Source organism: Delphinus delphis, chromosome 2, assembly GCF_949987515.2.
Source record: "Delphinus delphis chromosome 2, mDelDel1.2, whole genome shotgun sequence".
Taxonomy (NCBI): domain Eukaryota; kingdom Metazoa; phylum Chordata; class Mammalia; order Artiodactyla; family Delphinidae; genus Delphinus; species Delphinus delphis.
In genome coordinates this window covers 103,900,116-103,927,709 of record NC_082684.1, presented here as the reverse complement: position 1 = coordinate 103,927,709, position 27,594 = coordinate 103,900,116, and the positions used below count along the sequence as shown (strand labels likewise).

General features: G+C 40.2%; 1 protein-coding gene across 1 annotated transcript in view; it reads left to right on the top strand.

Moving 5' to 3' along the window:
* Nucleotides 1-27,594, top strand: part of ADAMTSL3 (ADAMTS like 3) — a 370,467-nt gene that overhangs the window by 131,759 nt on the left and 211,114 nt on the right. Inside the window, exons 5-6 of the mRNA XM_060005339.1 lie at nucleotides 6,243-6,288; nucleotides 18,239-18,475. Of these exons, the coding sequence (XP_059861322.1) occupies nucleotides 6,243-6,288; nucleotides 18,239-18,475 (283 nt within the window). The remainder of the gene's footprint in view (nucleotides 1-6,242; nucleotides 6,289-18,238; nucleotides 18,476-27,594) is intronic.

Below are 27,594 nucleotides of genomic sequence, written 5' to 3'. Positions count from 1 at the left end.
TGGAAGAGGTATGTGGAGGTGGTTACGTAAAAAACAGACAAAAAGCCCTCCCAAAGCTTTAGAAGACCTTTCAATGCCTTCTCTTTTTATCAGTGCGCCCCTTTAAATTTATGATTTAGGAAAGGGAGTGAGTGTGGCTATTTTGCTCATTTCTTTCTTTGTGGATAAAGTTATTTCAGAATTTGATTACATTTAAATACACACTCAGTTCTTTTGCGCTGCAAACCATACGCCAGCCAGAATGTCTCTTTCTCTCGCAGAAATTTGCAATTTGATATTCTAGTCAAGTGCCAACCATGGGAAAGACAGGTTTAACTGCTATTTTAAAAAATTAATATATTTCTATTCTTCAAAACACATGCTTCTTAGTTTTTAAGACACTAGTATTTGAGTCAGTGCATCAGCAAATGAATGCAATAAATTATGGTGCTATAAACTCCAGGGAAATTTTATTAATGTTTTTAATGTATCCTCATGTGGAATCAACATATGTTTTTTATATATTCATAAATTTATGGCTTCAAAAATCTTCAATTTCAGGGTGTTATGAATGTTGTAGTGGATAGAAAATACATAATTGTGAAATGATGTTCTTGAATTTTCATATACTTCTGATAACCATTAGCTCTTGCAAATAATAATTAGAATGGAATTAAAAACTTGGAAGTAATATTTCTGCAGCTCAGTTGCTTTGAGCCAAAGGAATTATTTCCAGAATAAGCTGGCAGGTTCCTGCTTGGGGAATTAGGACTCCAGTGTCCTTAACTTTAAAATAACTTGCATTTCATTTTATGCCTGTTTCATAAAGTGGCCATTCATTTTCACACTAAATTGTAACCAAAGCATTCCACATCAACAGAGGCCGATCAGTGGGTTCAGTGTGTGTTAGGTTGGACAAAATGAAGTAGAACATGAAAAATGTCCACCAGATGGTTGGGTTAAAAAAAAAAAACAGCCTTACTGCTGACTTATTAAAGGAATTGAGGGATAATCCTACTGCATCTTTATATCCACATCCTAGTACATAGTAGGTTCACCTTAAGAAGTCATTGGAGAAGGAATGTGTCAAAAACGCTACTTTCTATTTTGAGAATTCATGCAATGAAATGCTCCTTTTTTCATATCACTTTGCTGCAGTTATAGTAGCATTTTTAGTAGAGATATACTTACATTTTAGGTTTAGATTTTCAGGCCCAACACTCAAGATGCAAGTTAGTGCCTCACAACTAGGACATAGCAGATGGCAGTGGGGTGTAGACCACGACCATACGGTCTACACGGCAGGCCTGAGACACGAGCTGCCATCAGCAAATATGTTCTTTTCTATTAGTGTTGAATTTTTCAAAATTGGTTTTGTTTTTCATTTAAGTAACTAAAATTAAACAATTACTAAAAATGCATCTGAAAAATTATTTCTGAAGTTCTAATACACTTTTAAAGAAAATGTCATTCTTTGTAAGTTTCCACAGTTTTTGTATTCCCGTATTTAGATCAATTCAAATACTCTCTTAAGGCATGTGTTTTGTAATTTACCTGCCCCCTTGAAATTGGAATCAAAAGCTTTTGGGTTATAAGTCAGCATAATACAAGAAGATTTTGGTTATCACTTCCCTCATCTATTAGCTACTTTCCTCAATTGGGCCTTTTCCAAAAAAAGCAGAGTACTTCAAATTACCCTTTCACTTTTTCTGTAATTTATTTTCTTCTTTTATCCACACATAATAAGCACAATGAAATAAGTCATGTAAGTAAATGACCTTGTCCACTGGCATAGCTGTTGTTTCCCAGGAGAATGGAGTCACATCCTTTTGACCAAGAGAGGTTGGTCAAAAGGATATGACTCCACCCTAATAAATTTTCTCCACCCTAATACATTTTTCCTGCCAGACTCCCAGTTTGGTGCTTCTGGAATGCTTAAAATTTAATGTAGCCTGGCTGAGAGTTTAATAAATTTGCAAGTCCTATACCTCTGATGAGTCACAAAGATGGAAATATACAGTGTTAGAAAACACTAAGACTGGGTCAGACTATTGTGATAATCTAGGAAGGTGTTCTAAACTACAAGTCAAGAGAACTATATTAAAAAGAGGCAACTAATTGGACACTTTGTCTGTATTCCAGTTCAGAAATTTAAGTATCATTTAGGTAATGCTTTTGGAGGCAGCCGTAGTGCTGTTCTTTCCACTCCAAAATGCCTTTCTCCTGTATACTTTCTAAATTCCATTAGGGACTGCACCTCCCAGAAAACAGATATGAAGAGACTGAGGTACATGATGCAATTGGAGCAGAAAGTAAGCTGAGGATGGTATGAGATGTGGATGGAGAAGGGTGAGTTTAAGAAGGATTGCAAAGAAAGAAAAAGCAGTATCAAAAAGTGTATCAGTGGAGTTCCTTGGTGGCCTAGTGGTTAGGATTCTGGGCTTTCACTTTCACTGCCATGGCGCAGGTTCAGTCCCTGGTCAGGGAACGGAGATCCCACAAGCTGCGTGGCATGGCTGAAAAAAAAAAAAAAAAGCATACCAGACAATAAAATACAAAATAATCACTACAGGAAAAAGAAAATCAGTCATGTGGAGGGATATCTGTAGGAGATTTCTTGGAAGTATAAGAGAAGGTCAAACAAATGAGATGTATATTAAAGAAAATCATAGCTCAATAAGGAAATAATAGGAGCAGAGAAAGGGGACTCTAACTTAAGATTTACAGATATTCTTGGAACAAGAGCAGTAATCAAAATTATAATCTGAGAATAATATGTGGCACTGCAAGTAAAGACCTTGAGTATTCTAGTCAAAAAGGCCAACCATTTTTAGTCAAAATCAATGAAAATAAACACACAACTAGGTACACCCTGACTATAATTTTTACTTCAAATAGTAACAAAACACTATATGCTTCCAGGCAGAAAAATAAAACACATGTACAAAAGAATAAAAATCAGACTTCTCTTCTGTGAATCTAAATGTCAAAGATCAATGAAGCGTGTCTACAATTTTGAGGAAAAAGGAACATGAAAAAAGTAATATATCTTACTGCCTTGCCTTTCCTATGTGAAATACAAAGTTTGATAATAATATGGGAGACATTTACCCTTTTTGAAAATACAACCAATCAAATAATACTTAGCCAGCCAAGAGTTAAAAACGCATACATGAAGAAGTCATTAAGATGAAAGGAATGGCATTTGTTATCCATTTCTAGATATGTATCCTAAATGTGAACAAAAATGAAAGCATAAAGATGCTTAGCAAAGCATTATTATATAAAATAAGCAGCTCAGCAATCCTGCTTCTTAGTATTTGCCCAAGAGAAATGAAAAGTTATGTTCACACAAAACCTGTATGTGAATGTTTACAACATTCTAGTTCATAATTGCTAAAAGCTGGAAACAACCCAAATATCCAGTTGGTGAATGGGTAAATAAACTGTTGTACATACACACAGTGGAATACTATTCAGCAATTAAAAAGGAGCAAACTATGGATACACGCAACAACATGGGTGGATTTCTTATGTATTATGTTAAGTGAAAGGAGTCAGTCTCAAAAAACTATACACTGTATGATTCCATTTATGTGGCATTCTGGAAAAGGCAAAATTAATGGGGCATGAAACAGACCAGTGGTTGCCAGAGGCTGAGGGTGGAGAGAAGTTGACTACAAGGGAGCAACCTGAGGGCATTTATGGGTGATGGACCTGTTCCACATGTTGATTGTGGTAGTGCTTACACAGTTGTATGGGTTTGTGAAAACGCATGAATTGTGCACCCCCAAAAAGTGAATTTTAATGTGTGTAAAATTTAAAAGTAGGGAAAAAGAAGAGGCAGCACAAATACCCACAAAAGGTAATGTCTGTAGAACAATGTGAATATACTTACAGTGCTGAAGAGTATACTTAAAAATGGTTAGGATGGTAAATTTTATGTTACGTATATTTTACCACAATTAAAAAAATTCAAATTCAAAACTACAAAAAAAGGGGCTTCCCTGGTGGCGCAGTGGTTGGGAGTCCGCCTGCCGATGCAGGGGACGCGGGTTCGTGCCCCGGTCTGGGAGGATCCCGCGTGCTGCGGAGTGGCTGGGCCCGTGAGCCATGGCCACTGAGCCTGCGCGTCCGGAGCCTGTGCTCCACAGCGGGAGAAGCCACAACAGTGAGAGGCCCGTGTACTGCAAAAACAACAAAACAAAACAAAACAAAACAAACTACAAAAAAAGTAATGTCTGTATTATGGACTATTATGTAGTCATTAAACAGTTTTTTCCCAAGGAATTATTAATAAAATGGGAAAAGGCTATAATATGAGATTAAAATGAATACAAAGTTGAATGGGCTGTATGATTTCACAACTGTAAATAAATCAGGGCAGAAACCCTGGAAGATGAAATGCCAGATTATTAAGGGTAAAGGTCTTGATGATGGGATTTTTAAAATATTTATTTATTGGCTGTGTCAGGTCTTAGTTGTGGCACATGGCATCTTTTGTTGTGGCGCACGGGCTCTTTGTTGCGGTGTGTGGCCTTCTCTCTAGTTGTGGCCTGCAGGCTCATTAGTTGCCACGGGCTCATGGGCTCCAGAGCGAGCAGGCTCAGTAGTTGTGGCACTTGGGCTTAGTTGACCAGAGGCATGTGGGATCTCAGTTCCCCGACGAGGGATCAAACTGGTGTCCTTTGCATTGCAAGACAGATTCTTAACCACTGGACCACCAGGGAAGTCCCAATGATGGGATTAATGCTTGGTTTTCCTCCTTTATACTTCTTGGCATATTAGTAGTTTTCACCTACTCTTTTTGTAATTGATAAAAATAGAATCGTCAGAAAGTATGTGCAGTGAGTTATATGCTGCTGAAATAGACTTGTTCAGTCATTTCATATAGGCTCATATTTAAATCACACCAGCAAAAAAGGCTCTCTTTGGATCCACTTTTTAAAAGTTCTCTTCTTCCAGGGACTTCCCTGGTGGGACAGTGGTTAAGAATCCGCCTGCCAATGCAGGGGACACAGGTTTGAGCCCTGGTCTGGGAAGATCTCACATGCCGCAGAGCAACTAAGCCCGTGCGCCACAACTACTGAGCCTGCGCTCTAGAGCCCGCGAGCCACAACTACTGAGCCCGAGCACCACAACTGCTGAAGCCTTCGCGCCTAGAGCCCGTGCTGTGCAACAAGAGAAGCCAACGCAGTGAGAAGCCCGCGCACCGCAACGAAGAGTAGCCCCCGCTCGCCGCAACTAGAGAAAGCCCGCACGCAGCAATGAAGACCCAACACAGCCAGAAAAAAAAAAGTTCTCTTCTTCCAGGACTAACTATTCTAAAACAAATTAACGCTTGACTTTTAATTCAAGATGGCGAGTTAAGCCTGTGTTTAGCTTTTCTTGCTCCAAATTTGCCATTGAATTGGCCAGGGACACATAAAGGGTAAAAACATAACTCCGTGGAAACACTGGGAAAGATCCCATTCACAGATGAATTATCTTTAAGGAGTTAATGTAAAATACAGAGCAGCAAGCACTGCACTGAGGAAAGGACCTGCCAGATAGAATTCCAAACATCCAAAAGGAAAGCTTGCCTGGAAGATGAGTGGCTGGGTCCCAAAGCAAGTGGTTGGAGGGAAGGATAGTGTGTGGTCATCCCTGGAGGATTCTCAAGCATATACATACATGCGTATATGACTTCAGATCCTAGAGGATCGGTATCCTAAGAAGTCCGCCCAACACTATGTTTTGTAGCATTTGTTTAATAAGGCTGGTGGCTGAAGTAAGGTATAAGCATTGCCTCAGGCAAATTTCTGACAGAGACCATTGTACTGATTAGAGAGGGAGGTTATAGAGGGCCTGGCTAACTTGGTGACCTCAGTGAGTGAGGAAGAGAAATTCCCTTTCAGGGACGTGCTACACAAATACTTCTGCCTGTAGTTTTACCTTCTTTTTCATAGAAAAAGAAAACATATATGCACACATTACACACACACACAGTGTACATTAATTTCAGTGGTTATATAGACCCTAGGGTAAAAACTGTGCTTAAGTAATATTACATTAATTCAACTAAAGAATTCACTGTATTTAATGTGACACTTCCATGAGACTTTTTGGCCTCCTGATCCTTGAAAGTTATTTCTTAGAATTTAAACTTTGAGTCTTTGAGGTAATGGGCACTAATAAAAGTGTTACGTGTGCCTCGTTTTCACTTGTATTTTCTTTCCTGCTTGCAACTTCCATGAAATCCTTATTTTCTTTTTTTTCCTCAGGAATTGTGAAGGGCAGAATATTCGATACAAGACGTGCAGCAATCATGTAAGTTCCATATGTAATAAAAATATATAATCCCATAAAATATGTTCATGTTTGAAGTTATTATGTACCGTAAAGCTGATGGCCTCTTGGTACTCATTGTGGAAAATCTGAATATTCATTTAATTGACAACAGGTTTTGTGTATCTCATGCCTGCCATTTATACTACCCTTTTAGGCCACTTCGCATGTATGATCTAATTTGGTAAGCATTTAATAATTTCTGAATTCATAGAAACAATACCTAATTCTTGTAAATGCCTTCAAAGTTCAAAGTGCTCTGTGTGTAGGATTTCACCTGACCCTCACAACTGTCTCTGAGATGTTGGCATACGAGGTGTGGTTATTTCTTTATTTCAAATGAGGGGACTGGGGCCGAGGGAGGTGAAATTATTTTCCAAAGGCCGCAAAGGAAGCATTGAACTTGAACTTGTCTAGTGCTGTTTCACCTGCTCCAAAACACCTGTCCCACTCCCTGCAAACTGTGTTAAGGAGTACTGTAGGTGACTCAAGAAAACCACACCCGAGGAAGGGTTTGTAAACCTTGCTCTCATTCTACAGTGATCAACACAAACAAAAACTAAAATTCAAATATACAAGTGTGCAATGCAAAATAAAATGTCAGAAAGCACCAATCCTATTTTCTACGTAAAACATTTCGGTTGTTTGTGATATATACCCAAATCAAAATGACAGGAATTCAAAGGAAATTCTGAAAATCTGAAGATCTAAGTGAGATGGAGGCGTTTTTATTTTTATTTATTTATTTTTTTTGCGGTACTCAGGCCTCTCACTCTTTTGGCCTCTCCCGTTGCGGAGCACAGGCTCCGGACGCGCAGGCTCAGCGGCCATGGCTCACGGGCCTAGCCGCCCCGCGGCATGTGGGATCTTCCTGGACCGGGGCACGAACCTGTGTCCCCTGCATCGGCAGGCGGACTCTCAACCACTGCGCCACCAGGGAAGCCCAGATTTAGGTTTTTTATTTTAAAAATCCATTTTTCTCAATTAGCTATGTCATTTATTTTAAATGTTTCACTTACTGGAGGGACTGCCCATCTCTGTTCCTTCTCTGTCCTGGGCCAGTGTGAGACAGCAGTCCTGGGTAAGCATTTCTGTTCTATGGACCCAAACTTTTCCTCGTTGGACAGCCTCAAGCTCTAGACTTGGGGAGTGGAGAATAGGCAGTGTTAGCAGGACCTTTTGTCTGTGGAGCTCGAGCCACGTTTTCAATCCGTTTTAATCAGTGGCAAAGCAGAAATGTTTCTCTCTCAAACTTTGGTGGGGAAAATCGTGCTTATTTATAGAGCACTCAAAATCCAATATCACCCAGCCCTGAGGTAGCCAGATTTGTGGCCACTATGTCCTAGAAGGGATTTTGGGAGACAAAGCAAATAGGTTTCACATGTCCTATGACAGGATGGACTTGAGGAATCGAGAGATACACATGCACGTGGTTGCACAACTAAATGAGCTGGAATCCAGGTGGGGATGAAGGAGGGAGAGAGGTTGACCGAGCACAGACACAGGCTGGCATTTAGGTACAAGCAGAGTCTAGCATTCGTTCTTTTTTTTTTTAATTAAATTAATTAATTTTGTTTATTTATTTTTGGCCTCACCACACAGCATGTGGGATCTTAGTTCCCCGACCAGGGATTGAACCCGTGCCCCCAGCATTGGAAGCGTGGAGTCTTAAGCACTGGACCACCAGGGAAGTCCCCTGGCATTCATTCTTACACCAGCACGTGGATGTATTAGCAGCCTCAGGGTTTTACACACAAGACATTTCCATCTACTACCTTTTGCCTGGGTACATTTTATTTTTTAATTGCTACTGCAACACATTACCACAAACTTGGCTTACAGCAATACAAATTTTTTATTATCTTACAGTTTTGGAGGTCAGAATTTGATATGGGTCTCACTGGGCTAAAATTAAGGTGTTGGCAGGGCTGCATTCCTTCTGGAGTCTCTAGGGAAGAATCCATTTCTTTGTCTTTTCCAGTTTCTAGAGGCTGCCCACATTCCTTGGCTTGTGGCCCCTTTTTCCAACTTCAAAGCCAGCAACATTGCATCTCTCTGTCCATTTTTATGTAGTCACATCTGCCTGTGATCACAGCTGAGCAACGTTCGCCCACCTGGATAATCTCCCCCTCTCAGTGTCCTTTACCTTAGTCAAAGGATGCTTTGGGTAAAGCCCCTTTTGCCATGTAAGGTAACCTATTCGCAGGTCCTAGGGATTAGGTTTTGACCATCTTTGGGGAAGTTGCATTATTCTGATTAACACAATGGGACAGCTCGGCTTCTCAGACAAATTGGTCTGGCAAATTCCTTGCAGTCATTCCAGAATAAATTTCACAACAGTATGCTATCAAGGAATACTCTGTGAAGCTATCTAGGGGAATTCATATTAAATGTCCAGATCAAGATATTACATTCTGAGATTTCATTCTAGGGTTTCTCTCTCTCTGTCTCTCTCTCTGTCTCTGTGTGTGTGTGTGTGTGTGTGTGTGGGAGAGAGAGAGAGAGAGAGAGAGAGAGAGAGAGAGAGAGAGACTGCTCTAGCTAGTTCCATTCTGAGGTTTCATTCTAGGGTTTTTTTCTCTCTCTCTCTCTCTCTCTGTGTGTGTGTGTGTGTGTGTGTGTGTGAGAGAGAGAGAGAGAGAGAGAGAGAGAGAGAGAGAGAGAGAGAGACTCTGCTCTAGCTAGTTCCAAAAAGGCATCTTTTCAACACAAGTGTTATAAGGGTCTAGGAGTGTTGTGCCACGCAATGTAGAGATAAAATATAATCTACTAAAATTGGTGCATATTAGTTGCAGTGGTTAGAACTTTGGTGCGCTTGAGTGAAGATCTGATGCCCCTGAGGCTCCGAGGGTCTTGGGAGTACACATGGTCTCTAATTGATGTCCCCTCGGAAGAGTCTGCAGAAACCTTTACAACCTCCAGGCTGGTGAGAAATAGATGCTTAGGAGGTGGGAGCTAGTGGGGGAGGACAGCAGTGAAAATGTCACCGTCTTCTATTTCTCAGACTTGGTGTCCTAAGAGAGTCCGTAGAGAGATTTCATAAGAAAATGACATTAATTTCTGTGCTTGCCATTGCAAGTGCAGAGTTTCCAACAAAATTCCTTACAGGGAAATAAGGGAGCCCTGTGGCAGGTCTTTCACATCTGTAGTGTTCAGGACACCCCTGCATCTCCATGCGCCAAGTGTCTGCAGCCGTGATACTCAAGCCTTACTGTAGACCATATGTGGATAAAGGCAGTCCCAGCTGCAGTGTCCATGATCTGTAAGAAGTCTGTTCCTTTACAGGAGTGATTATACGGGTATATTCCATGGAATATAACATAGAAACGTTTCAAGGGCGTCAAGTGCCGTAAGTGGTTGTAACCACAGTGAACTCAGTGTATGAATAGGGTCACATCTTGTTTTTTCTTTTTTTACATATAATTCCTGGAGATGCTTCCTGCTTTATTAGTTAGGGATTTAGAATAACCCTCTTGAAATCTTCATCTCTCTTATCACCTCAAGGAGTCCAGAGAGCAGGGGGTGGGAACTCCTCTGCAGCCTATCTCAAGTGGAGAGAGAACTGAGTTGTGAACCCTGCTGTTGCTTCTCCCTGTCTTCCAATGGCCTCACTGAAGGTGCACCATGCTCGTTCACTAGTCAGTGGCTCCCCTTTCCCTGGGGATGGGGCTCATCACCCACTCTTTTGAAGGAAGCTGCCTTTAGTGATTCCCAGGTCAGGCACTCTTGAGGGAAACTTGCTTCGTGATTCAAAGATGCTCACACCTATACTTCTGGGGACTTGAGCATCCCATCTGATGGGAGCGCAGGAGCTCCCATTCCCATCCAAGCGATGTCACCATCAGTGGCCACATAGGGAGGTGAATTGTGCTTTATGGAGAAGCAGAAGACACCGCCGGTGAGCCCCAGAGACCTGACATTCAGTCCTCTTCCCAAGGTTGCTAATTCTTCTGTCCCTCCACGTGATTATTTGAAGGCTCAGGCTCTCAGCCTCCCTCCGGACCATGGAGTTTGTCACATGTGTATCAGCTTTCTAACCCCTACCCAAGATCAGTAATAATATTAATAGCAACAATAATAGCTCAGAGTTATTAAGTACTTCTTAAATGCTAGGCATTGTTCTGAGTGCCTTTTCATGAATAAATAAATTTAATCCTCATAATCCCTATAGAGCAGGTGTTATTTTTATCTCCACTTTTACAGGGAAGGAAATTTAGGTAACCTGCACAGGGTCACAGAGCTGAATTTAATCCCAGGCAGTCAGGTTCCAGGCTCCTTGGAAGTGCGTGCTCTTGATCACTCTGCTACAACATCATGCTTCTTTTTATTTATTTATTCATTCATTCATTCGTTTATTTATTTATTTTTTACATCTTTATTGGAGTATAATTGCTTTACAATGGTGTGTTAGTTTCTGCTTTATAACGAAGTGAATCAGCTATATATATACATATGTTCCCATATCTCTTCCCTCTTGCGTCTCCCTCCCTCCCACCCTCCCTATCCCACCCCTCCAGGCGGTCACAAATACATGGAATTTAAGAAAAAAAAATAATGTCATGAAGAACCTAGGGGTAAGACAGGAATAAAGACACAGACCTACTAGAGAATGGACTTGAGGATATGGGGAGGGGGAAGGGTAAGCTGGGACAAAGTGAGAGAGTGGCATGGACATATATACACTACCAAACGTAAAACAGATAGCTAGTGGGAAGCAGCCGCATAGCACAGGAACATCATGCTTCTTGGAAAGAAGTGTGAAGAGGTCTCGAGCTTTGTCAGATAATGACATGACACCCAGACAGCAGCAAGGTCACTTCTAACAGCCCAGGAGCACATGAATTGCAGAGGTAATTGCAGGAACATTACACTTTCCTATACCATTATAGAAACTTCAACCCCAAGAACAGTAGGAAGGGCCTTCTGAATATGCACAGCTGGCCAGGGACAAAGGTCAGAGAAGGGCAGGGAGGGAGCTGGAGACAGAGGCAACTGAAATGATGTCCTCCATGCCCCTGGGCCTTCCGCTCCAGCAGCCCAGGAGGGATCCCCAGCACAGGGGAGGATCTGGCTTAACGACCCTGACAGCTACATTTCTGACCTCTGCCCACGTCAGTGTCAGCGGAAGACAGGGGAAAAAAAGCAGAAGACAGGGAACCTGGGAAAAAAGCAGGTTCCAGGCATTCAAGGAACGATTGAAAGTTCTTTTGTTACGGAGTCTGGATGTGTTAGGGACGTGCATTCAGAGCTCATAGACAAAGAAATTCCACTCGTGGTATGTAGGAACCCATGCTTCACGTGGCAGAGTGGGAGGCATGACCAGGAAATGAGGACCACACTTCCCTCCCTGAGAAATCAGGCATCGGTTCAGCGGCTCTTCCTGCATTCATTCTGTCAGGGGAGATGGGACTTTGGGCTGAAGGGCCAGGGAGATTAGGGGAACAGAACATGCCTATGTGCAGTACTGGGGCTCCAGGTAACCGCCATCTTCAGACATGACCCTCTGATCAGCACTCAGCATGGGCTCTTCCAGCCAGGGCTGGGCCCCAGAGGCCTCAGGAAAGAATTATCCTTATCAGGGGCATATAGAGCAAGTGGAGAAGTTCCAAGGGCAGTCATGCATGTCAGCAAGGAGGCCTAATGCCTGAATTCACTCACTACTTGTATGTTTTTATACCAGGGTATATGAAATTAAAGGTAAAGCTGGGAGAAAGCAAAGGGAACATATTTTAAAAAATAAGTGTATCATCATTTGGTAAGAGTGTTTTTGTAGCATGAACACATTTTTTATATGGGCACAGAGGGAGGCATGGTTAATTCTGCACAGTGGGGTCCCTGGGCTCCCTGACAGCTTTCCAGAAGAGGTGACATTTGATGTGACCCTTGAAAGATCTTTTATACTCTGGATCCCATGAATGGCTAATTTCTGACAGTTTTCTCTTAGAGGATTTTTATTTTTTTATTTTTTTCCATTGCCATTTCTTCTACTCTGGGCTAGGGCCACTTCCTCTCATATCTATGTGCAGAACTCCAGTCCATCCTGCTACCATACTGGCCCTCCTAAAATGCTACCTATTCTATCCCTTTTTAATGTTGCTCTCCTCTGTGGATCCCTATTGCTTTTAATTCCTCTTACTTGCATTTCAGGACCTCCAAAGGATGGTAAGATTTACATCTTATTCAACTCACAAGTTTCACCCTGGCTGGACAAGGCTGTGCCTCATAGATACTGAATTTATTTTTGCTGTTTCTTTTTTGCTTATATCGTTTCTCATATCTTGTCCTATTCACATCACATCATCCTTCAGATCCCTTCTGAAATGTTACTTATTCATGATGCATCATTTGCTTACTCTAGCTGATAGTAGCCACCTACAATAATTTATTTTTATGCTAGAAAATTTGGCATTTGTTATATAAGAGGATCACGAAATTTAACTCATACTATAACATGGATATGAAGATAAAATGTTCAAATTTGCTTATACAGAAATGGTGTTTCTCCTGAGTCCCTATTCACTGCTTATCTAGGAGGAAAATTAAATATCTAACCCAAATTAAAGCTTGGTCCACTCCTATTATATAAATCATCTCTTAGGTAATGGTCTGTGTCTCTTAAATAAAAATACTCAGTTTCAGGGCTTCCCTGGTGGCGCAGTGGTTGAGAGTCCGCCTGCCAATGCAGGGGACACGGGTTCGTGCCCCGGTCCGAGAGGATCCCACATGCCGCGGAGCAGCTGGGCCCGTGAGCCATGGCCGCTAAGCCTGCGCGTCCGGAGCCTGTGCTCCGCAACGGGAGAGGCCACAACAGTGAGAGGCCCGTGTACCGCAAAAAAAAAAAAAAAAAAAAAAAAACTCAGTTTCTTAGATAATCCTCCTGTCTTGGCTTCTCTCCCTACGTTGTCCATACAGGTTTATGTATTCTCACGGCTTTAGGGAGGAAAGGAGACCCCTGTCTTCAGAATTGTCCTCGAATGGGTGTTGGTTGTTATCTGCTGTGCTTTACTCCCTTTTCCCCTCCCTCTCCTTCTTCCCCTCCCCCTATCTCTTTCCCTTCTCCTCCTTCTTCTTCTTTTCTATGCCTCCCAGGCTGGCTACCCACTCCTGACTGAGTCAGGTCTTTCTGATCTAGGATCTATTGTTTCCTTATTAGATTTACTCTTTCCTTATTAACTCCATTTATTCACTTTTCAATTTAACTCTTGGATAACAATTTTATGTCCTTCATTGCACAGTCCTACTGTAAGTCTACAAATTCCAGTAATGAATAACCCACTGTTTCAATGTATTCCATGCACATAGATGCTACATCTCCAGTAAGATAACAAGCTCACTGGGTAACTGATGGATTATATTCTTCTTTTGTGTTCCTTACAGCATGTCACCTAGGCAAAACCCGTAAAGTATATTTAATAAATAAGTGTTGTCTTGAACTTAACTAATATGAAGAAATGCTTCTCAGGGAAAGGAAAGCAGATGGATGCTTGGCATTCAAGATTCCTAAATGTCAACTAAACTTTAGACACAAGAATCCCTAGATTGTCTTGAGCCAGGGCATGCAACCCATCTGAACCAGACTAGACAGACGTAGTGTTGACAGTGGAAGAATGCCATGTAAATGAAAGCATGTAATGTAAGTAGTCAACGTCCCCCAAGATTACTAGAAAGCAGTATCATATAATGGAATGCTTGTTTCTTTGGGAATCAGTCCTGGCTGTGTCATACTCTAGTTGTACGCCTTTGGGCTAGCGGCTGAAGACTTTGTGTATCACAGTTTTCTCCATTTATACAAACGAGGGTAATGATAATCCTCACCTGCCTCGCTCAAAGGGTGGTAGTGAAGAGAGAATGTCAGTAATATTTCCTGGTAAACTAGAAAGCACGGGCTAGATATATGGCGGTCTTAATCAGGGATCATCATTTGTAAGGAACAGAAACCCACTCAGATTAGCTCAAGAAAAATGGGATTCACTGGATGGGTGAGTGGATATTTAGCGGAATTTAGGAATGAGCACATCTTGAGGGCCTGGACCCGGGAATCAGAAAGTGAAGCCCAGGTTACTTACTCCTTCAGCTGAGACCCATGTTTTATTATCTGACCTTTCATGTCTAATTCGTTGCTCTTGCTATGGGAACTGGCTCACTTTGCTTCAACATGCATCACATAAAAGAAATGGCCAGCCCAGCCCAGATTGATGTGAGTTTTCAGCTCCAGCTCTTTTGTTGCAATTCTGAATTCCTAGGAAATATTGACCTGGTGTGGACCAGATGTTTGCCTCTGATAATCAGCTGTGGCCAAGGAGACTAGGTCACACGTACAAACCTGGCCACCCCTTCACAAGGGCTCAGTTTAGGCTGGCTTCTGTTAATTAACCATAGTTGATTTTGTGAAACTTCTTTGGTTTGAGGAGTTTAAGACATTCAAGAGTCAGACAGCTAGCACTTGTATTTCCTCAAGTGTGCTTAAGATGCTAAGTGAGCCTAATGCAAGGGAAGTTGTTTTTACCCAGCTCTCTTATACTCTCTGGGTTTCAAAGAGTCAGATACAGGGGCTTCCCTGGTGGCGCAGTGATTGAGAGTCCGCCTGCCGATGCAGGGGACACGGGTTCATGCCCTGGTCCGGGAAGCTCCCACAAGCCACGGAGCGGCTGGACCTGTGAGCCATGGCCGCTGGGCCTGCGTGTCTGGAGCCTGTGCTCCACAATGGGAGAGGCCACAACAGTGAGAGGCCCGTGTACCCAAAACAAAACAAAACAAAACAAACAAAACAAAACAAACAACAACAAAAAAGAGTCAGATACAGAAGAAGTTGACCCTGATTGAGGAAAGAGGAGGTGATATAATTCTGTCACTCATGATCTTCTCTATGGCTAGATGGAAGATGTCCTCATTCCAAGACAGAAATGACATCCAGTTTTGATCTTCTGCAGTTTGATATTTTCTTCCATAGGTGTGGCCTAGCTTAAGGGTTAATTTTGTGAAAACAAAGAAAAATGTGGATGTAATAGAAGACTTTGGAATGATTCACAGCAAAGTAATACAACTAATTTCAGGGGAAAGTCTACTAATTATATTTTACTTATTCCCTGCCTACTTCCAAAAAGGATTTTAGGCACTTTATCAAGGCCCAAAGCATAAACACAGTAAAATACAAAAATTTAGTAGTAAAAATGGGATAAATAGAAGAAATTATATTTTAAAATTCTGGCTGATAATTTGTTAATAACTATTTGCAGAAAAATAAAGTTAGATTTCTACCTCCACACCATAGATCAAAATACATTCCAAATGTAATAAAGAGTTAAACATAATTGCTAAACTATAAAGGAACTAGAAAAATACATTTAAGTATTTATCTGTTTTCAGGGCAGGGAGGGAAAAGCATATCTCATTAGTAAAGAAAGAAACCTTAAAAGGAAATATGAATAGAGCTGACTACATAAAAATTCAAAACTTCTTGACTTCCCAAAGCACCAAAAACAAGATTAAATGGGGAAAATATCTCTAATACAAATGACAAAGAGTCGATAACTTCACTATGAAATTTAATAGTTTTATCTGTTAAAAATAATAAAAACACAAACATTCCAATAGATAAATGAAGGGCAGAAAACAAATTTTTGAAGAATGAATACAGAAAGCAAATATACATGAAAAGATATTAAACCTAAATAATAAGAAGGAAATGCAAATTAAAATGTTGAAATTCTGTGTAACACTTACGATTGGAAAAAGTTTTAGAAAATTATAATATCCAAACTGAGAGGAGGTACTGAGAAAAGGGAACTTATATAGCCTGATGATAATAATAAGACCTTCCTGGAGGGCAATGTGGTAATATTTTGAAAAGCTCATGAAACACAGTCTTTTTCTCAGAAATTTCATTTCCAGAAATTTGTCCTTGGGAAATAATCAAAAATTTGTGCAAAGATTTATGTATAAGAATCTTTGTTATTTATTCTTTTTTTGAATAGAAACTATTCCCAAAGTTTTTACAATGAACATTTATTTCTTTTGCAATAAGAAAAAAAATAATATATTGGCTTTCTGTATCTATTTTCTTTAATTGGGAAGTTTGTATACAATGAATTCATTCCCATTAATTGGGAAGTTTGTGCTCAACTTTTTTTGGTTTTGTGTTTTTTTAATTGAACATTTTATTTGAGATCATTGTAGATATACATACAGTTGTAAGAAATAATACACAGACGTCCCATGTTGCCTTTACCCAGTTTCCCACAATGGTAAGATTTTGCAAAACTATAGTACAGTATCAGGACCAGGATATTGATATAGACACAGGCAAGATAAAGAATAACTCCAGGGCTTCCCTGGTGGTGCAGTGGTTGAGATGCTTAAGATGTAATCATGTGAGTAAGATTGGGGGATTGGCATTTTTCACTCAGCTTTAGTTGCTACGTGGAATGTGAGATCTTCCCGGACCAGGGCTGGAACCCATGTCTCCTGCAACGGCAGGTGAATTCTTAACCACTGCGCCACCAGGGAAACCCTGACTATTTTAAATAAACTTTACGCTGAATTGTCTTATTGTTTTGCTTTGTTCGTTGCTGAGCTTTTAGAATTAATTGGCTTATTTGGAAAAATAAATGAAAAACAATTATTAGTATAATATAATCTAAAACAAGTGTCTTCTAATAATTTTAAGCCAGCATTATTGTACTTTGGGGGTGATTTGTCCTTCTGGGGAAACTTGTAAAAATAATAAGCTCCCTTATCTAAAGTTTCAAAAGTACTTTACCCCTGTGTCTATTTGCAGCCCCCTGTTGAGTAGCCATTATTTCTTGTTCATCACTTTCTAGTTTGGATTTAACTAGATTTGAAGTCATTATTAGGTACTGTTGAATGGCCATTACAGCTTTTTGGAGTTGCTTCTCAATTTTTGTTCTCTATGCCTACCTTACAAGGACTCCTTCCTCTTGTTTTTTTTATTGGAGTATATTTGCTTTAAAATGTTGTGTTAGTTTCTGCTGTACGACAAAGTGACTCAGCTATATGTATACATATATCCCTTCCCTCCTAAGCCTCCCTCCCACCCCACCCCCCATCCCATCCCTCTAGGTCATCACAGTGTGCTCAGTTTTGAAGAGTACAGTAACATTTTTATCATCCAGCATCTTGCTTTGGAAATATCTGATGAGATTGATTAGTAATTAAATAAAAAGACCCTTGAGTCATCAAGACTTGTACACTTTGTCCTATTATTATGAGAACTCCTTGGGGTATTAACTTGGGATTTATTTGCTTTTGTTGTAGACAGAATTTGAAAAAGCCTCATTATCTCTTTCCATTCTAGAGCCTGTTGAATGCAGGCACTGGGTACCAGTAAAGAGCGATGGCTGGGGGTCTGAAAACAAGAGAGGAAAGGTGATGAACTAAATAACAATGACAAAAGCAGTGAAACAAACACAAGTCCCCACAGAGCACAGCAGTTTGGGGCCAGTTAGTAACAATCCTTTACATTGAAACGGCTCCTAAAGGCATGGAAGATAATTAATATTTCCTATGAAGACCTTAGGTCACCTGGAAAAATCAGAAACATTCCATTTTCCCTTGTCTCAAAAAGAAGGAGGTTGTGTAATGCATTTGAAAATTTATATTCAGTATGGTTAAAATAGAGCAAAATTTGGCATTTAAGTATGGTAAGCTTTCATTAACTGGAGAAAACAACCTGGGTGGAAAACTAATCAGAATAAATGAGGTTATCCCCTCCTTTATCACAGAGGTACCAGTAGAATTCCACACTACAGATTCTGTTTTGAAGGAAAAAAAAGAAAAAAGTGAAGGAATGAAGTGACTTCTGGGAGAGAAGCAATTGGGGTCTGCTGTCATGGGACTCAGGTACACTTGTTCAGCCTTCTGCTGGCCCATCTCACTGGGTGATGTGCATGTGGCCCTTTTTCTCTGCCCCCAGGACTGCCCTCCGGATGCGGAGGACTTCAGAGCCCAGCAGTGTTCAGCCTACAATGATGTTCAGTATCAGGGACGTTATTATGAGTGGCTTCCAGAGTACAACGATCCCGCTGCCCCGTGTGCACTCAAGTGTCACGCACGGGGACAGAACTTGGTAGTGGAGCTGGCACCCAAGGTCCTGGATGGAACTCGTTGCAATGCTGACTCCTTGGACATGTGTATCAGTGGCATCTGTCAGGTAAGCCACACCTACTTCCCGTACCCCTGGTTCAAGGATGTGCCACGACCAGTCTCAGTAATCTTTTTCTTCTGCACTTTTGTTCACGCAGATGAAATATTGTCTTTGATCATTTTAATGTAAAATTTTTTTTAGGGAGTGTTACTCACCTGTAGCTTATGTTTTACTTATTTAAAATAGTGTAAATTTTGCCCCTGTAGAATCAAAAGATTGCAATATATGACTTGTGGTTTTTCTAGATCAGTGGTTCTCCAACTTGAAAGTGCATCGGAATCACATGAAGGACTTGTTAAAACACAGTGTTCTGGGCCCCAATGACAGAGTGTCTGATCCAGTCGGTCTGGGGTAGGGCCTGAAAATGTGCATTTCTAACAAGTTCCCAGGAGATGCTGATGTTCCTGGCCCAGGGGCCCCACTTTGAGAATCACTGCTTTGGAAGGCTAATATTGATAGGTTCTCTGACCTTTCTTATTAAAACTAATTCATTGTTTTGGGTCTTTGGGAGCAATGACTTATATATTAATTAATTAGCATGAATGTGTTCCAGCAGACTTTTTCAGAGTGGACTTTGGAGAGCTGCAGTGAGTGTGTCTGAGGTATAATCCCCCACGGCTTGTAATGGGTCTGAGGATTCAGGGAACTATGACGGGTTGCTGAGACAGTATGGGGATAGTAGGGAAAGGATAGGATTCCACCCCATTCCTTTGATCACTGGAAAAAAAAATTGTAAACATAATGAATGCCTGGTATTCCATCTACCCTATTATGTTCATAACAAAAATGGTAGTAACAGTAGCAAATGAACCTAACCATCTACTAAGTGTCAGACACTGCCGGGCATCTCTGACTTCATATGCTTAGATGAACCGTGGTCTTGTTCCTCAGACTAGTTTCTCCTTCCTACATCTTTTCATCTAGAAAGCGGCTTCCAGTTGCTCACCACAAAACCCTGGAGTCATTCTTGATTCTTCTCTTTCAATCCACACATCTAATCCATTGTCAAGTCCTGTCAGTTCTACCTCCAAAGCCTCTTTTGAATCCACCATTTCTGTCTCCACTGATTTCCTTCCTAGTCTAAGCCCCGCATTAGCTCTGACCTAAACTACAGTAGCCTCCTGTCCTGATCTCCCAGCTTCCAACACTGTCCCCATTTGATTCATTCTCCACACAGCAGCCAGACTGATTGTCTTAAAGCCTAAATTAGAGTTTTTAACTCCTCCCACCAATATCCCTAAATGGCTTGTCATTGCATTGATGATGACATCCAGGATCCTTGCTTACCTTTCCAGGCTCTTCCTGAACTCTTCTCTCCCCTTCCCCACCTTTTTAAAAAAGGACTTAAAACTTTTTAGGTTCAGAGCAAAACTGAGTGGAAGGTACTGATGTTTCCCATATACCCCCTGCCCGCACACATGCAGAGCCTCCACCATTTTCAACACACCCCCACCAGAGTGGTACCTTTATTACAAATGATGAACCTACATTGCTGCACCATAGTCACCCGAAGTCCATAGTTTCCATTAGGGTCCACTCTTGGAGTTGGATATTCCATGGGTTTGGACAAAAGTATAATGACATGTATCTGTCATTGGGGTATCATACAGAGTATGTTCACTCCCCTAAAAATCCTCTGTGCTCTGCCTACTCATCCCTCCCACTCTTAACCCCTGGTAACCACTGATCATTTAACTTCCTCCATAGTTTTGTCTTTTCTAGAATGTCATATAGTTGGAATCATACAGTGTAGGCTTTTCAGATTGGCTTCTTTCACTTAGTAATATGCATCTAAATTTTCTCTCTGTCTTTTTATCACTTGATAGCTCATTTCTTTTTAGTGCTGATTAATATTCCATTGTCAGGATGTGCCACGTTTTATTTATTCATTCACCTACTGAAAGACATCTTGATTGCTTCCAAGTTTCGGCAATTATGAATAAAGCTGCTATAAACATCATGTGCAGGTTTTTGTATGGACGCAACTTTTCAGTACATTTGGGTAAATACCAAGGAGTGTGATTGCTGTATCATGGTAAGAGTATGTTTATTTTTGTAAAAGAGTCTCAAACTGTCTTCCAAAGTGACTGCATTTTGCACTCCTACCAGCAATGAGTAAGAGTACTGTCATTCCACATCACCTCCAGCATCTGATGGTGTCATTGTTCCAGATTTTGGTCATTTTAATACGTGTGTAGGGGTATCATATTGTTGTTTTAATTTGCAATTCCCTAATGACAAGTAATGTTGAGCATCTTTTCACATGCTTATTTATCACCTATATATCTTCTTTGATGTGGTGTCTGTTCAGGTCTTTTGCCCATTTTTTAGGGTTGCTTATTTTCTTACTGTTCAGAGTGATTTATATATTTTGGATAACCGTCCTTTATCAGATGTGTCTTTTGCAAATATTGTCTCCCAGTGTGACTCGTCTTCTTGTTCTCTTGACAGTGTCTTTTACAGACCAGAGGCTTTTGATTTGATTTGATTTTCATTTAGTTTTTTAAGATTTTTTTTTGATGTGGACCACTTTTAAAGTCTTTATTGAATTTGTTACAGTATTACTTCTGTTTCACGTTTGGGTTTTTTGGCTGCGAGGCGTGTGAGGTCTTAGCTCCCCAAACCCGTGGGGATCGAACCCGCACCCCCTGCATTGGAAGGCGAAGTCTTAACCACTGGACCACCAGGGAAGTCCTGAGGCTTTTGATTTTAATGAAGTCCAGCTTATCAGTAATTTCTTCCAGTGATCATGCTTTTGGTGTTATAGCTAAAAAGTCATCACCATAGCCAAGGTCACCTAGGTTTTCTTCTAGGTTACCTTCTAGGAGTTTTATAGTTTTGTGTTTTACATTTAGGTCTGTGATCCATTTTGAGCTAGTTTTTGTGAAGGATGTAAGTCTGTGTCTAGATTCATTTTTTTGCATGTGGATGTGCAGTTGTTCTAGCACCATTCATTGAAGAGACTATTTTTCCCATTGTATTGCCTTTGCTCCTTTGTCAAAGATCATTTGATTGTATTCATGTCAGTTGATTTCTGTGCTCTCTATTCCGTTCCATTGACCTTTTTGTCTACTCTTTTTCCAATACCATACCATCTTGATTACTTTGGCTTTATTCATAAGCCTTGAAGTTGGGCAGTGTTAGTCCTCTGACACTGTTCTTCTCCTTCAGTATTGTGTTGACTGTCCTGGGTCTTTTCCCTCTTTATGTAAACTTTAGAATCAGTTTGTTAATATACACAAAATAACTTTGTGGAATCAAGTTGGAAAGAGCTAACATCTTGATAATATTGAATCTTCCTATCCACAAAAAAGGAATATCTCTCCATTTATTTAGTTCTTCTCAATGTTTTCCACCTGCTGGATCTATCCTCTTTCTGATAGAGGGGTGTTGAAATCTCCAACTATAATAGTGGATTCATCTACTTTTCCTTGCAGTTATGTAGGTTTTTGCCTCGTGTGTTTTGGCATTCCATTGTTAGGCATATGCACATTAAGAATGTTATGTTTTCTTGGAGTATTGACACCTTTATCATTACATAAATGCCCTTGATAACTCCCCTTGCTCTGAAGTCTGCTCTGTCTGAAATTAATATACCTACCCCTGCTTTATTTTTATTAATGTTAGCATACTGTGTCTTTCTCCATCCCTTTACTTTTAATTTATAGATGCTTTTATATTTAAAGTGGGTTTCCTCAGACAACAGATAGTTGGATCTTGTTCTGTGATCTACTATGACATTCTCTGTCTTTTTAATTGGTACATTTAGACTCACTGCCATACCCCAGTACCCTGACAATGTCTGGCCCCATCAAAGGTCCTCACTTAAAAACTGGTTGAATAAATGAGTCTTATCTACTCGCAGATGCAGAGGCTTTTCATAACTCTTGGTCGTTCTTTCATTTCTCTCTCAGCCTCCAATCCTGAATTTTCTAGTTCAAGCTTGATACCCATTCTGGGAGATTCCGCAAATTCCTCCAATACACCGTCGGAATTCCTCCAATCCCCACCCCTTCTCAAATGAACTAGTATTGTTCTTCCCAGATCCACTGGTTATTCTTACTGCTATTTCTATTCATTTCTGCTTATGACACCACAATTCTCAGTGTTACCTTCCTGAATTCATATTGTAGTCACCGAGTGTATTTGCTTGCATGTCCTCTATCCCGGTACCTCTATCAAATCTCTCACATTTTACTCTTCTTTCCTCTCTCACTTTCACCTTTCTACCCCAAGACTAAACTAGTCAGTCTCCCTTGGTAGCCTAACCAGTCTCTCTTCCTTTCTTTCCTACTCTTAAACCATCTTATTTGATGTTTGCTGTTGCTTAATCTTCCCTAAGGTCAGAGTTTACTACTTCATTTTTCTATCTCATATGCTGTCAATGGTTTCCCTTTGTAACCACCAGTTAACTTTTGAGCTCTTCCACTAAATGATAATAATAGCTATTATTTGTCAGTGGAATTACGCTTTTTTGTTTTACAAGTTTTTGACAATGAGAGTGTATTGCTTTTATAATGAAAAATAATTGTTACCGACAAACAGTTTAATCTGGGCTAAGGAAGAGCAATGTGATCAAGGTAATGTTTTGACACCGAGGTTTTGAAAAGTTGAGTAGAAGTTACAAATATCAAGATGAGGAAGAGAATCCCAAGCACAAGGAATAGCGCTGGTGAAGAGATGTGATAGTAGGTGTGTTTAAACATCTTTGACTCATTCTGTAGAGCTGAGGTGAAAAGTACCTGTGGGATAATGCTTGAAATTGAGGCAACAGATGTAGGTGGAAACCAATCATGAACTTATTCTGATAGTTGTAAGAGGAGAGGAAACATTGAAGAATTTTATAAGAAATAGCTGAGTTGGGATTGTTTTTAGAAAGATCACTCAAGTGGCAATGTGGCAGATTATTTGGGGAAGACAGGGTTGGAGCAGATAATAATAGGTCAAGTTGGGATAACAAGGGCTTAAAGTAAGGTGGAGGTAGGGTGACTGAAGAAGGGGAGACAAATTCTACAGATTAAAGAAGCAGATCTTTTAGGGCTGGATGTTTGATTGGATGTGGGAAAAAAAGAGAGAGAGAAGTTGAGAATGATGTCTGGATTTCTGACATAATAACTAAGTAGATGATGAAGCCCTTCACCAAGACAGAAAATACTGAGTGAGGACCAAGTATGTGGGGAGAAGATGATGAGCCTGCTGTACCTGTGGATATCCAAGTTGACACATGAATCTAGAGCTTAGGAGAGAATTCTAGATGGGGAATATAGATCTGGGGGTCGTCCCATGGTTAAAGCTAATGTATGTCCTTAGGGACTGAGGGAGAAGGGCAGATTCCCAAGGACAGAGTTCTGGCCCCATCATTTCAGGGGCAAGCACTGGAAGAGGTACACATGATGGAGACTACACAAAACAGTCTTCTGTTTAATAGAAAACTGGGAAAAAACAAGATATGGGTGGGTGAGTGTTTAAGAAGGAAGTTCGCAGTGCCAAATACTTCAGAGAAGTCAAGAGGGAAAAGAACTGAAATATGCCTGCTTCATTTCGACCAAGACCTCAGCTTAAGCAGTCTCAGTGACATGGTTGGACTGAACACTGCCTGGTGCAGGATGTAGCAGTTTCCTGTGACTGCTTACTGTCTCTGAGCCTTGGTCTCTTCAGTCTGTATAAAGGAGATGTTACTCTCCTTATAGGCCCTATTTTAAATTTATTCTTTCATTAATCAACTATACTCCAATATAAAATAAAAAGTTAAAAAAAAAAGAAATGGTATGGATATTGACTCTTTATCTTATGAGGTGTGGAGGTCTCAAGAACCTGTTACATTGATAATTACAGAATTGCCTGGAAAAATAAAACGTATTCTCAAATAAGAAGGATAATCTGAACAGATGAAAAGATACCCATAGAGTACAGTTCATCATCCTTATTACCAAACTGTTGATGGTCTAATATTGCCCAGTTTTGCTGAACATGTAAACCCAGCTCATCACTGAGACACTGTCGTGCGGCCTTTCCTTTAAGGCTCTCAATGCAGCAGGAAGGGTCTGAGGACAAGAGAGGCAGACATGAACTAAAGGTACCACTGGAAGAAAGTAATTTTTTTTGAATCATGCTGAAAACTCACGTGTAGCTTGTAAACCATTAAACAAAGTTATGATAAATACAGACACAAAAATCCTCAACAAAATACTAGCAAACTAGAATCCAACAACACATTAGAAGGATCATACATCATGATCAAGTGGAATTTATCCCAGGGATGCAAGGATTCTTCAATATACACAAATCAATCAGTGTGATACACCATATTAACAAACTGAAGAATAAAAACCAAACAATCATCTCAGTAGATGCAGAAAAAGCTTTTGACAAAATTCAACACCCATTTATGATAAAAACTCTCCAGAAAGGGGGCATAGAGGGAACCTACCTCGACATAATAAAGGCCATATACAACACACCCACAGCAAACATCATTCTCAATGGTGAAAAACTGAAACTATGGCTTCCCTGGTGGTGCAGTGGTTGAGAGTCCGCCTGCCGATGCAGGGGATGCGGGTTCGTGCCCCGGTCTGGGAAGATCCCACATGCCGCGGAGCGGCTGGGCCCATGAGCCATGGCCGCGGAGCCTGCGCATCTGGAGCCTGTGCTCCGCAACGGGAGAGGTCACAACAGTGAGAGGCCTGCGTACCGCAAAAAAAAAACAAACAAAAAAAAACCTGAAACCATTTCCTCTAAGATCAGGAACAAGACAAGGATGTCCACTCTAGCCACTCTCATTCAACATAGTTTTAGAAGTCCTAGCCATGGCGATCACAGAAGAAAAAGAAATAAAAGGAATGGAAATTGTAAAAGAAGAAGTAAAACAGTCACTGTTTGCAGATGACATGATATTATACATAGAAATCCTAAAGTTTCCACCAGAAAACTACTAGAACTAATCAATGAATTTGGTAAAGTTGCAGGATACAAAATTAATGCACAGAAATCTCTTGCATTCCTAAACACTAATGATGAAAAATATGCAAGAGAAATTAAGGAAACAATCCCATTTGCCATTGCAATAAAAGAATAAAATACCTAGAAATAAACCTACCTAAGAAGGCAAAAGACCTGTACTCAGAAAACTATAAGACACTGATGAAAGAAATCAAAGTTGACACAAACAGATGGAAAGATATACCATGTTCTTGGATTGGAAGAATCAATATTGTGAAAATGAGTATACTGCCCAAAGCAATGTACAGGTTCAATCCCTGTCAAATTACCAATGGCACTTTTCACAGAACTAGAACAAAAAATCTTAAAATTTGTATGGAGACACAGAAGATCCCGAACAGCCAAAGCAGTCTTGAGGAAAAAAAAAAAAAAAAAGGAGCTGGGAGAATCAGGCTCCCTGACTTCAGACTATACTACAAAGCTACAGTAATCAAGACAGTATGGTACTGGTACAAAAACAGAAAGATAGATCAATGGAACAGGATAGAAAGCCCAGAGATAAACCCACCCACATACGGTCAACTAATCTATGACAAAGGAGGCAAGAATGTACAATGCAGAAAAGACAGTCTGTTCAATAAGTGGTGATGAGTAAATTGGACAGCTACATGTAAAAGAATGAAATTAGAATTCTCCCTAACACCATACACAAAAATAAACTCAAAATGGATTAAAGGCCTAAATGTAAGACTGGACACTATAAAACTTAGAAGAAAACATTGGAAGAACACTCTATGACATAAATCACAGCAAGATCTTTTTTGGTCCACCTCCTAGAGTAATGGAAATAAAAACAAAAATAAATAAATGGGACCTAATGAAACTTCAAAGCTTTTGTACAGCAAAGGAAACCATAAAAAAGATGAAAAGACAACCCTCAGACTGGGAGAAAATATTTGCAAACAAAGCAACTGACAAAGGATTAATCTCCAAAATATACAAACAGCTTATGCAGCTCATATCAGAAAAACAAACAACCCAATCAAAAAATGGGCGGAAGACCTCAATAGATATTTCTCCAAAGAAGACATACAGATGGCCAAGAGGCACCTGAAAAGATGCTCAACATCACTAATTATTAGAGAAATGCAAATCAAAACTACAGTGAAGTATCACCTCACCCCAGTCAGAAAGGCCATCATCAAATAATCTACAAACAATAAATGCTGGAGAGGGTGTGGAGAAAAGGGAACTCTCTTGCACTGTTGGTGGGAATGTAAATTGATACAGCCACTACGGAGAACAGTATGGAGGTTCCTTAAAAAACTAAAAGTAGAATTATCATATGACCCAGCAATCCCACTACTGGGCAAATACCCAGAGAAAACCATAATTCAAAAAGGCACATGCTCCCCAATGTTCATTGCAGCACTATTTACAATAGCCAGGTCATGGAAGCAACCTAAAGGCCCACTGACAGCCGAATGATGTGGTACATATATACAATGTGGTACATATATACAATGGAATATTATGCACCCATAAACAGGAACAAAATTGGGTCATTTGTAGAGACGTGGATGGACCTAGAGACTGTCATACAGAGTGAAGTAAGTCAGAAAGAGAAAAACAAATATCGTATATTAAGGCATATATGTGGAATCTAGAAAAATGGTACAGATGAACCTGTTTGCAAGGCAGAAACAGAGACACAGATATAGAGAACAAATATATGGACACCAAGGGGGGAAATGGGGGTGGGATGAATTGGGAGTTTGGGATTGACATATATACACTAATATGTATAAAATAAATAACTAATGAGAATGAGCTGTATAGCACAGGGAACTCTACTTCACTTCGCTGTATAGTAGAAACTAACCCAACATTGTAAAGCAACTACACCCCAACTGAAAAAAAATAATGTATTGAGCAAACAAAAAAAAAAAAAAAAAAGAAAGAGTTGATTTTGCTATTAAGGACAAATGTAAATAGATGGTTTTATAGTGTTTTTTTAATTTATAAGGCAGCATGAAAATAAGTACAACTAGTTTATGTGATACATTTAAAAAAACATTAACGTTCATTAAAAAAAAAAATTCGTTCTTTCATGAACAATATTTCAGGAGCCCAGCAGAACCACTGTCACCAGGAGCCCTGTAGGCTACACTGGTTCTCTTTCCCTG